General features: G+C 39.6%; 1 protein-coding gene across 11 annotated transcripts in view; it reads right to left on the reverse strand.

Moving 5' to 3' along the window:
- Window positions 1–12687, reverse strand: part of Slc26a3 (solute carrier family 26 member 3) — a 62288-nt gene that overhangs the window by 23724 nt on the left and 25877 nt on the right. For 5 of the 11 annotated variants that reach the window (XM_076550813.1, XM_076550815.1, XM_076550811.1 and 2 more), the window contains 4 exons: window positions 3833–4051; window positions 3224–3363; window positions 885–995; window positions 484–650 (listed from right to left, as the gene is read on the reverse strand). In XM_076550813.1, coding sequence (XP_076406928.1) covers window positions 484–650; window positions 885–995; window positions 3224–3363; window positions 3833–3963 — 549 coding nt within the window. In that variant the 5' untranslated portion in view covers window positions 3964–4051. Of the gene's footprint in view, window positions 1–483; window positions 651–884; window positions 996–3223; window positions 3364–3832; window positions 4052–8542; window positions 8567–12516; window positions 12619–12687 lie in introns of those variants that run through there. The other 6 variants (XM_076550819.1, XM_076550820.1, XM_076550812.1 and 3 more) reach the window with 4 other exon arrangements.

A 12687-nucleotide genomic window follows, 5' to 3' on the forward strand; every position in this document is an offset into this window, starting at 1 on the left:
CCAACTAAATTAAAGTAACTGAAGCATTAGACAGAAAAACTTCCAAAGCTACTAGTGTCATTATATAGTTACATTTGATGACGACACTGATTCCAATATATTTTTTATTGAATTAAGCATTTCATTCCTTATCATGTAAGCCTTCATCCTGCCACTTTTACTTCTATCTAGATTGTGTTTATCTGTTTGTGTCTAGACCATGTTTACCCTTTGGCTGTGGTAAATGACTCTTCATAAATACTTGGGGAGTCTGGGAGGATCTGAGATGAGTTAGGGGAAGAGAGAGAATAAAATCAAGATACATTATATACAGTTCCCAGAAAATAAATAAGAATATTATTTAAAAATACTGTCTATGGTCCACCCAATGGGGCACGCAAACCAAAAGATGAGGAGGAGTCACAAGAGGAAGAAGATACAGAAAGATAGGGACCAGTCAAGGCAAACATTTTGGCAGACAAATCACACTAGAATCAGACTCACCTGAATGATTCCAGAAAGAACAGTCACTGATGCAGCCACCATTACTTTCTCTTCTATCACTGAATCATTTTCGATTGAGTTTGAGGACAGTTCTGAATCAGTGCTGCCTCCTGAGGCCACTCTTGTAACTACAACTCCCACCATCATACTCAGAACTGGAAACGGACCTAGTTAACCAAAGGTAAATTATGGTCAGTATGTGCCTCCCTATACCTGAGTTGCCGTTCAGCCACAAAATTGAGTAATACAAGCTACCGTGTATAACCAGCCTTAGCCCTGATTCTTTCAGGAAACTGCGAGTCTTCTGAATTATGTACAATTTGGAATTTACAGTGAGTTTCTAATAGAATTTACAAAGAGTGAATAAAAACCAGCATGAATCTGTCCAGTAATTGACTTACCCACAGATATGTGTCTAGATGTGCCCAAGAAAAAGTAGGTTAGGACTGGAAAAAAGGCCGCATACAACCCGTAGGCTGGAGGGATGTTGACCAGCAGAGCAAATGCTAAACCTGGAGAGACAATAGCCAGGTCTTTAATTTTCATCAGGTTCCCCTAGTAGTTTAGATTGAGCGTTTAAAGTAAGTCACCACGCCGGGCGGTGGTGGCGCACGCCTTTAATCCCAGCACTTGGGAGGCAGAGCCAGGCGGATCTCTGTGAGTTCGAGGCCAGCCTGGTCTACCAAGTGAGCTCCAGGAAAGGCGCAAAGCTACACAGAGAAACCCTGTCTCGAAAAACCAAAAAAAAAAAAAAAAAAAAAAAAAAAAAAAAAAAAAAAAAAAAAAAAAAAAAAAAGTAAGTCACCACATTAACCCAAAATGTGTTGAAGATATAAATACAAGAACTAAAACTAACATTGTTAGAACACATGAGTATGAATCTTTACAATCTTGAATCAGGCAACAGTCTATCAGAAAGGCTACATACAGCACAAGCAATCAAAGAATTGAAAATAAAAATGCCTTAGTGGGAAAATGGATCAATGAAAGAGTACCTGCCTAACGTGGCATGCTCCTGGGCTTAATCACAGCACTGGAAAAACAAAAGCATACTCAAAGGATGCTATCAGCAAAGTGAGCTTTAATCAAACAGAGCACTTGCCTAGCATCCAGGATGCCTTAGTTTGACTCCCCAGTACTGCAAAATAGGAATGTTTAGGGAACTGGGCTGTAGCTCAGTGGTAATATATTTGCCCTGGGCTTAATCTACTCTTTTAATCACATTAAAGACACAGGAAATGGCCATAATGGGTCAGTCATCTTTTAGGTTGGGCATGGTGGCACATACTTGTAATCTTAGCATTTGGGAGGTAGAGGATATCAGGAGTTTGAAGCCAGCCTAGGTTATATGAGACCCTGTCTCAACTGCCCTTTCTCTCTCCAGTTTTAAAAAACCAAAAGTGAAATGACAGTACAGAGAATGAAAAGCAGCTGTTGGCAAATATATATCAGATAAAGGTTTAGTGTCAGAAATACATAAGTAACCTTTGCACCTCTACAATAAAAGACAGGTCTCATAGCCCAGTGTGGCCTCAAACATGCTATATAGCTTATAGACTCTCCTATCTCCACCTCCTGGGTGCTGGGATAGCAGATATGACACCCGATTCATACTGTTCTGGCAATGGAACCCAGGGCTTTGGGCATGAAGAGCAATCACTCTACCAACTGAGCTACATCTCCAGCCCTGGCAACTCACATTTTTAAAACAGTAAGGAGAACTAGGGGTCTAGTTCAGTCATAACATTATTGCTTTGTATGCGTCAGGCCCTGGGCTTGATCTCTTCAGCACCACCCAAACAAACAAAACAAAACAAAAGATGAAGGATTTGAAAATGTATTTTTCCAAAGACATGCAAATGGGTAATAAGTGCAAAAAAAGAGTAGATACTTAACAAACATCTTTAGCTATTAGAGAAATACAAATCAAAGCCACAATGAGATGCCAGTTCTCACCCACTACAATGGCAAAGGTAAAACGGATAGCAGTAAGGTATGGAGGCATCTGAAGCCATGTGCACTCCTAGGGGCAATGATGTAGCTGTGCATCTCTACAAGTAAGGAAACATTAAGCTACCCCAGGACCCAGCACTTAGACTCCTAGGGATATATCCAGGCAATTTAAAGGTATTTTTACACAAAGAGTTGTACACAGATGCTCATAAAAGCTTTATTTATCATCACCTCTGAATAGAAATGACTCAAATGTTCAATGAAATGTGGTACAATCATACAGTAGAATATTGTTCTTGTTAAATATGAATAAACTGGAAAGCATTATACTAAGAGATAAGAATCAGACACAAAGTGCCACATACAATTCCATCTGCACAAAATATCCAGAACAGGAAAATCAATAGACATGGAAAGTGTTAAGGGGTTGAGTGGAGGAAGGAGTATGAAGTGTCTATCAAAAGATAAAGGATTTGGTGTGTGTGTGTGTGTGTGTGTGTGTGTAGGAGTAGGGAGAAGAGAAGGTGGTGAAAATATGCTAGAATTAGTGGTGTTAGGTGCACAACCTGATTAATGTACTAAAAGCCATAGAATTATACATAACAAAAGGGTGGCTGGGCATGTAACATGTTGGTAGAATGCAAACCTAGCATTTGTGAAGCCTTGGTCTAGCACACACACATATGTACACACGCAAAAGAATTACAAGGGTGAATTTTATGTTATATTAATTATATCTTGAATATAAAAGAAAAGGTAAAAGAGGAAAAAAAAAAGAAAAAATTACCTTGTAGCACAGCCACCAGCCCGGTGCTGATGCCAGAAACGATGTCACTCAGAAGCCATTCCTTTATCTTGTACGCTGGCAACCAAGATGCTACGGGGAACAAAGAGAGGGCAATCTTCTTGGCCTTTTGTGAGGAGCAGCTGAAAACATTAAAAGCCACAGATCAGTGAATTAATGTCAAATTTTAAGTTTGGTTCCTAAGAGTAGGTAGAAAATTGGCAAAGATGACATCATTTTAAAGATGAAACTGGTAAATTCACTCCCACTAACAGTCTCCTCTTTGCCCCTGCCAAAAGAAACTTTTTAAAAAGGAAAATGCCATCTTTTCTTTGGTTGTAACAGAATTTATGTGTCATCCTGAGTTGAACTGTGCAGCACTTCAATTGAGAATTTGCCCGTTTCCCTCTGACTTGGAAGAACTGTGTTTGTGCCGCTAGCTGAGATGGTGTGTTCCTTTTGCCTTTTCACCTCAGGCAGGGAGTTTAGAAAGCCAAGAGAGACAGATTTCCGAAGCTATGGACTAGAGCCAGAAAGGAAAGCATGGAAGCTAGAAAATTTAGGATAAATTGCTCGATTCTTCCTCATTCCAGTACCTGAAGAGTCTCTTACCTACAACACTCTTTGAGATGATCCAGGAATGTCTTGTGGTGTCTGTGCGTCTTCTTGAACTCCTCTCCAAAAGTGTTTGTGGAATACACTGGTCTGGCCACTATGTACTGATTCCCTATGGCTTCGATCATTTTGCTTTCCCTGGTGACAGTGGCAGGTAAGAAGACCTTTGAAACTATGTGGTGAATACTTCTTCTTGCTGTTAGCAGGTTAAAATGTCTGAAACCAAACAGAGCTTGCTTCTTAAATAACTCAGAGATAATGTGATGCAATTTACAGATGAGTGAGCTCCGAACTGAATGTTACCACCTTTTGAGATCAAAAGAGGCAGGATTAAGGGACCCAGGTCACGTTTTGCCATGTGATATCACTTTTTCCTTCAAAGAGCTGACACAGCTCCTTTGGGTAAGCAAGCAAGTATTTCTTATTTTTATATATTTTATTTATTTACTTATTTTGGAGACAGTGTCTCACTATGTAACCCTGGCTGGCTTGGAACTCAGTATGGATACCAGGCTCACCTGGAATTCATAGAGATCCACCTACTTCTGACTTCCAAATGCTGAGATTCAAGGTATACAGCAAAAAAGCAACAAATTAAGTTGGTTTACTTACTAAACAGTTCTTGAGAGTCCACCTCAACTTTTTTTTTCTAGAGGTATTTCTAAAGATATGGTACTGGAACAGTGGGACAGACCATAGCCTATTCATTTCCCTTTAATTCTAATCAAGGTTGTTTTAATTTACATACCAGGGTCTTGTTTTTTCTAAGACCTCAAAAAATAGTTTTAATTTGTAAAAATCAAATATATTGTTCATTTCTATTCCTATGATTCCTGGGAGTCAAAGGAAACTATGTACAGACAAAGTATGACTTTGTTTACATAGTTCATCAGAATGACAAGGTCCTTTCTAAGGAAAGACTCGGGCAACTGACTTAACCTATTTGAACCTCTGTTATATATTGAAATGATGATACCCATGTTTAAAAAAACTGAAGAATGAGAATGTTCAAATGTTTCAAAACTTCTGTTGCTGATTCTGACATGCTTCAGGGGTTCATCACATGGTAGTTATTATTCTAACAACTAAAGTTTTCTGGGGCTGAGGATATAGCTCATTGTGAGATGCTTGCATATATGAGGCCATAGGTTCAATCCCTAGTACCACAAAACAAGCAGGTAAGTGAATAAATCAATCAAAAATAAAAATAAAATAACATTTTCTACATAAGTCAGTGATTATCAATCTGTGGGTTGTGACTTCTTTGGCAAACCTTTATCTCCAAAAAAATGTATATTATGATTTGTAATAGTAGCAAAATTACAGTTAGGAAGTAACAATGAAATAATTTTGTGGTTGGGGGTCACCACAACTTGAGGAAGTGTATTAAATGGTCGCAGCATTTGGAACGTTGAGAACCACTGATATAAGGTGTCAACTTGTATACATGTCTGTATTTTGTTTCCATAATTTAAGAAGATCAATTTATAAAACCTTTATGTTCATTTTCAATTTAGTACTCACAGTTCTCTGAGGCATTAACTACTATTATTATCCTCATCCTACAAATGAGAAAATAATTATGTACACTCTCACCCACCACGATCTAAGTGTCTTTTCTTCATATAGCTAACTATGTCAAAAATGGGACCTCCATTTTCAGACCTTTCTATTTCTTCTGTGACATGCAGTTTACTGTCCAATATGAACATGACTGAAGAATATTCTGCTGGCATTTCCTCTCCTAATCTTTCTTTCTCTAGACTACTGGATCTTGACCTTTACTGTGACTTCTCTCTGAGTCTCCCCTCAACCTCTTGTGACTTGCTTTATCCCGTTTCACCTTTTCCTCCCCACTTTCAAGTCACCTGCCCTACTGGCTGTATAGCACTTCACATCAGCACTGGCTCACAAAGTGGATCTGGCTTGCTCTTTGCACTAAAAAGCATGGGTTTTGTTTGGTTTTGCTCTTGGCCAGTTGCCAACACTGCTAGGGACATTAGCACTTTAAATCACTTTAAGTCAGTGGCTTCTGATGCTGTGAATGAGTGAGGGCTCCAAAGTAGTCAGCCTTGGGAGGAGGAAGACTCAAGATGGCGCTCCTGCTGTTGTATGCGGCTGTGGATGCACAGGGGGAGTGTCTCACTCGTTGCTCTACTCACATTTCCTACTGACATTCACAGAAACTTACTAGTTTTCTCCCCTATAAAACAATCTGAGAGTGCATCTTTTCTTCTTTTGGCCATTATATTTTCTTTCTGCCAAACCATGATTTCATTGATCTCTACATTATTCATTCATTCATTCACTCATTCATTCATTCATTCATTCATTCATATATTTTTGTCATTGACAGCAATAACAGGAATAACTTCTTATCTAGCTCCCTGCTGAGATTACCACAGCTGGCTCTTTAACACCCCTCCTACTTGCGGATAGATCAAGAGCCTGAACTCTGGCCCTCTAGCTGCACAGTAGAGACAGCTTCCTCCTTACAGAGTTCGTGGTGACATGGGTGTGCTCAAGTGCAAGAATCAGGGAGGCTTAAAAAAATCTGTCCAGACATATGACAGCTTGAGAACCATACTCTTTCCCTTCTGCTATCCTGACAGAATGCTGCTGCCTCACACTCAACAGGCAACAAACACCGTGAGCCCAGAGCCAGTCACCCCGACGCAGCTCAGCTGAATGGGCTCCAGACAGTCATGAGTGCACATCATTCATCATGTCTCTGCTTCTTGGGAGCAACTTACTTTAGTTAAGAATTCAAATGATTTTTGTTTTTCACTCACATAGTTCACTTTTCTTTCCAGAAATTCTTGGGGAGAATGTTTGGTTCCTGGTATTTGCAGTTCCAGTTTCATGTATTATACTAACATGAATGGATTTTTAGACTTTGTTTTACCTTTGTGGTTCAATTCTCTTTGGGCTCTTTAAAGTGTCAATGACTTTAGGTAATTGGGACTCATTCTTGGAGTGCTTGGCTCCCAGTAATCTTGAAACTTTGAGCTTTATTTGCAAATGTTTCCATTTTTGCTTACTTTCCCAAGCTGTATATTTTAAAAGTTTACTTGGCCTTTATGTAATTATTAATCTATTGTCTATTAATGTACATAGATACATATGTACATATATGTAGATTTTCATATGGTGCCAAATAACCCACATTTATCATTCTCTGCTTTTTAAAAAATATTTTAGCAAAAATTCATCCTAGAGTTAATCTCTGAAATCCAGTTTCTCAATCGAGCTATCCTGATGTATTAGTAACACTTTGATAACTCCAGGAATTGACATGTACACATTCCTTCCCCACCCCTCTGAGTTCCACCTAACTCCATCCAGCTTCATCTCTAGTCACCTGGGAGTCTCCCAGCTCTGCCTGCCCTGTTCTGCAGAGAGTGCCCTATGGCTCTGACCTTTCCAATTCAGCATTATCTAGTGTTCTGGCATCAGAGCTCTATCTTTTCTGCTAGGAAGCAATTCATTTGAACCAGTAGTTCTACCAACAATGCCAGAAACTTTATTTAATCGAACCCAGGAGGCACACGCTTTTCCTCTTACTCTCAGTGATATCATATCTCAAAAGCTTCTCAAGCTAAGGAGGGTCTGCCTGGCATGAGTTGAAAACACTGTTCCTGTCATGGATCTCAAAACACTCCTATACCAGTCAGTGGAAAACCAGAAGTAAGCCAGTTTTATTCCATGGATTAGTCTTTACAGAAGAGGTTACACAGTGTTTGGAAATCTGTGATTGGGGAGTGTATAAGGGAAGGGAGAGCAAGCAGAACACTTGCTCCAGTGAGCACAACAACCAAGGAAGATCTCAATTAGTTGCTAGACAGGATTCATAATCAAAGGCACAAAAAAGTTCTTATTCTGGCCAGTGTGAGGCTGGATGGAATCAGGGAATGATGTTGGTGTCAGAGAAGTCAAGTGCTGGTCATGAGTAGCTGGGAGAAGACAGAGGAAGGCTTAGCAGAGATGTTAGTAAAAGAAGTCAGAAGGGATCACAGTCTGGGGCTGGGAAATCCTTTCCCATTAAGTGTTGTGGTTCTCTTGGCTCTCACTTGCTGTTGAAGTAGGACAACTAATCTATGTCATCAGCATACACCTGAGCTATTTCTTCAGGAGACATAAATACACGGCCACTATTATGGAAACATTTCCCCCTGCCCTTCTGTGATGTTTGCTTGAAGGCCATTTTAGCATCCCACAAACACTTCCAAGACAGTTTAGAAGCCAGAATCATTTCATGGAAATGGTCGACAGTCTGACGCAGAAAGTGCTTAAAGGTAACAGGACTAGAGCGAGGAACCTGAGGATGTGGAGACAGTTTCTCCACATGTCCAAGACAATACTGCTAAAAAGTTTTCTGCTTTGATTGTGTTTATGTGGCTAACTCACATACCTCAGTTCGGTGTGCATAGGACTGAAAGAGCACGCACAACAAATGCCTTGCTAGTTTAAGAGGTCTGTTTATATATTGTGGTCTACACTTGGGAAACTCAGATCAGTTTTAGTTTAGACTCTGAACTGTCTGTTTCCCATTAGTTCCATCATTATATTGCCTATCATGCAGGGGGGAAAGTCAAGCCTAATTTAGGAAGTATACAGAAAAGAGTGAAATGTGTCAGCCATGGTGGTACATATTCCATCATTTGGGAAGGTTCAGGCAAGAAAATCAGGAGTCTGAAGCCAGCTTACCTCAAACAAAACAGAGTGAGAATTTAGTAGGCAAGTGTGCCTGGCTTCAGATCTTTGCTGTTGATGAACTGGGTTCCCAGTCTTGGTTTTCTTAATTTTAGAAGGAAGAAGGTTCTCTGACATCGGCTAAGGCACAAAGACCTCTCGGCCTTGATTTTCTTGGTGATAGCTTCGAGTGAGTTTTATATGGACAGTGCAGACCCAATTTGCAGCAAAGCCACCCAAGACTTGTTGGAAACATAGTGTGGTGGTTTGAAAGAAAGTGGCCCCATAGGCTTATAGGGAATGGTACTATTAGGAAATGTGGCCTTGTTGGCATAGATGTGCCCTTGCTGGAGAAGCGTGTCATGGGGGTGGAGTGGGGGTTTGAGGTCTCCGATGCTCAAGATAGGCTCAGTGTGTCACTGTCTCCTCTGTCTACCTGCCCTTATAGAACTCTCAGGTCCTTGTCCAGCACCATGTCTGCCTGCATGCTGCCATAATAATAATAATGGACTAAACCTCTGAAACTGTAAGCCAGCCCCAATTAAATGTTTTCCTTTATAAATTTGCTGTGGTCATGGTGACTCTTCACAGCAATAGAAACCCTAACTAAGACACATACTAATGTTGTTAGTTCACTGTCATGTTCACTCTGAGCTTATCTCCAAAAAAAGTAATAGTTTTCCACTCTCACCGAAGTTTAAACTCCTTTTTGAAGAGTCTGTCTAAACTTCCTAGGTCTGGGAGATTCTTTATATTTGGGCTCTTACCTACCATACAAACTATTTTATCCTCCTTTGTCACAAGTAGAGTAGTAAGTTCCTAAAACACCATGAAATTTAGCGCCCTATATCTTTGCCCATATTGTTTTCTTTATCTGTGATGTTTTCCAACACCCTTAAAAACTTTCAGCTGTCCCTGCTATAAATTTCTTTCTACATTCCTTCAACAGGCATTGATTGACCCGTAGTCTGTCAGGAACTCAGTAATACATGATTAAAAAAAAAAAAAAAAAAAGAAGAAGCTGCAAACTCAGCTGGAGTTAGCCATTTCTTTCTTGAAAGTACCCTAGACATATTTCTATTCGACATCATACTTTATTATCATTACTCTTTATGGTTTTCTCCCCAATAAGACTAAGTTTCCTAAGGGCAAATCTCAAATCTTAGTTTTTTGTTTGTTTCATTTTCCTTTTGTAAAAGTCCTTTAATGTAGTAAAAATGCAAGAAGATTTTCTGAAATGAAGTAAAATATGAACAAAATGTTTTACACACACTCGATGTAGCTAACATTCAAGTTTACGTACATAAAATGATTGGGACAGTTAATAATGAAAGAATGATTGTGAATATGGGTTGGAAATGAGGAACGCTTAATGTAGATGTGCATTATGAGTTAGACTTTAGGCACATCACCCCATTCCTTGTGAGGGATAATGAGAAAGAAGCATGGAGTTGGCAGAGATAGTGAGGATATAGATTGGGGGAGGGGCTTTCACATTGTTGCTGGGAATGTAAATTAGTGCAGCAATTATGGAATCAGTATTGAGGTTCTTAAAACAATTAAACATACAGCTAGCATATGATCTACCTAAAATACTCCTGGGTTTATACATTAATGAATCTAAGTCAACATACAACAGAAATACCTGCATACCTATGTTTATTGCAGCACTATTTCAATAACTGAGCTACGAATGAGTCTAGATATCCAACTACAGGTGAGTAGACAATGAGAATGTGACAGATATACATACATATGAGTTTTATTGAGCCATAAAGAAGAACAAAATTATACAGTTTTCAGGAAAGCAAGTGACTCCAGAGGACATTCATGTTAACCAAATAAGTCAGACTCAGAAAGACGGCTTGGCTTTTATTCACACTGTTTTAAATGAAAGTAGAAGGAGAGTGTTTAGGAAGAAGGAGGGAACCAGTGAGAGGTGGGCAAAAGAGCGGTGGCGTGAATATGACAGAAATATATGGTACGCATGTATGGAAATGTCATGATGAAACCCACTATGTTATACAATGAATATGACCTTAGAGCAGGTAGGCAATGAGAGATCAAAAATCCTCAGAGAAGACTTTGTTGGCCCAAAGAGAAAACATTAGAGACAGGCTGGGGGATACGATAGCATGTTTCAGACCAGCAGGTTCAGAGGACAGTAAAGAGAACCCCTAGCCATTCCCATAAGTCCTGTGGTTTTCTGAGCACTTTCACTTCCTACATGCAGACAAGGTAGGTATCATTGTTGCCAATTCACATGCAGAAACTGAGATGAGAGAAAGCAAATGGCTTTCCTGACCCTTGCTAGCAAGTGACAGAGCCAGGGACAAAAAGCCAGGTTTCATGATGACAGACTCACTGTGCTGCGTAACTTTCTCTGTGTGTTAATGTGGGAGCATACCAACCCTGCTCCAGAGAGAGAGACACAAGCCAAGAGCACAGAGCTCCAGGAGAGCACTCCTGCCTTGAATACAGAGCGCCTGCTCTCAGTGTCACACACACAAAATTGAGTCCAGGTAGCCTGAGACTCCATCTTGAAGTGGGCAAAATGAAAATGAAGGCAGGGGAAAACTTTATTGTAGACAAATGCTAGACTATGTCATTGTGAATTTATTCTAGTAACTTAAAAATGTCCATTACAGCCAGATGTAGTGGTGCATGCCTTTAATCCCAGCACTTGGGAGGCAGAGGAAGGCGGATCTCTTTGTGAGTTTGAAGCCAGTCTGGTTTACAGAGTGATTTCCAGGACAGACAGAGCTACATAATGAGATCCTGTTTCAACAACACAATAACAACAATAAATAACCATTATTAATCAGAATTTGGTGCTCACACCTGTAATCAGGCAGGGTGAGGACCATGAATTTGAGGCCAGCTTAGACTATATCATTAGTTCCAGGCCACCCTATCTCAAAAAAACAGAGGATGATAACAGATCCATTCCCATTTTGTGAACTGTTTCCTTGGTGGAATAACAAGCTATTAAATAGGTACTTATGTGTTTGTTATCTGCACTATCTCCCCAAATGACTAATTTACTTTGGAAAAAAATTAGTCTAGTGTTTTAGTACTTTGGAAAAAATTATTTAGTCTAGTGTTTTAGTACATTATTTATTTATACATTTAAACATTATAAAGCTGTGTATGCAGGGTTATGCCTGTAACCTAATACCTAGAAGGTTAATGCAGGAAGATATCTGTGAATTCAAGACCAGCCTGGGCTTCATAGTGAATTTGAGATCAGCCTGGGTTACATGGTGAGATCCTATCTCAACAAAGCAACCAGCCAACAAGAATATTGTAAAATAAAATTTTCTGGCACTTAGAAGAATGATATAGAATCTATCTAGCATTGATCAATGCTAGCACAGGTACCCTGTGTGATTTATATTAGTCAGGGCATCAGGTACTCAACTGCTGTCAGTGGCAATCTCCCCTACTCCCCCACCCCTGTCTGTCTCCTTTTACTCTGCCTTGTTGCTGTTACCTTTTCTCTTTTTCTTCTTTCCTCTAGTGTTGGACTTTGTCAAGTGTCTGGAAGATAAAGCTCTCATGTCTGGGACAGGTGGCCTTTCTAATCCCTTCTCACAGGTGACTCTATCTCCTTTTGTCAACTTTTCCTAGAAGCTTGCTGTGTTTGCCAGCCTTTCAGAGCAGATAGCCTACCTATAAAACCCAGTTTAGGTGGATAACTAGAAGAATTATCTGAATAAATAAGGCAAAACCCATTACTATCTTTGAAAAGGCTATTGAAGTTGTAACAATGCATACAACCATTTACTTGATAACTTAAGGCTCCTCAGATATTGAATTCACATTGCTAGTCCTCCAGACACCTTTTCAGCCTATTAATGAAATCACTCAAAATATTCATGCTTATAAACTCAAGATTATAACAATAACTTTTAAATAAGCCATGTTAAGCAAAAATATTTTTGAAGCACATCATTTTGAGCACAATGATCATTAAGTTTAGTTCCTACCTGGTTATACTCAGTGAGGAGCTTCAACAGCAGTGGAAGCAGGTCCTGTGGGCATCCAGTTGAGTCTATAGGCTCTGCATGCATCCATACGTACTAAGATGTCTGTATTATAGGTTATATAAAGCGGTGGGCAAATTACCTTTCTGTCAGCTTTAATAATTAACTTTCATT

Source organism: Peromyscus maniculatus, chromosome 14, assembly GCF_049852395.1.
Source record: "Peromyscus maniculatus bairdii isolate BWxNUB_F1_BW_parent chromosome 14, HU_Pman_BW_mat_3.1, whole genome shotgun sequence".
Lineage (NCBI taxonomy): Eukaryota > Metazoa > Chordata > Mammalia > Rodentia > Cricetidae > Peromyscus > Peromyscus maniculatus.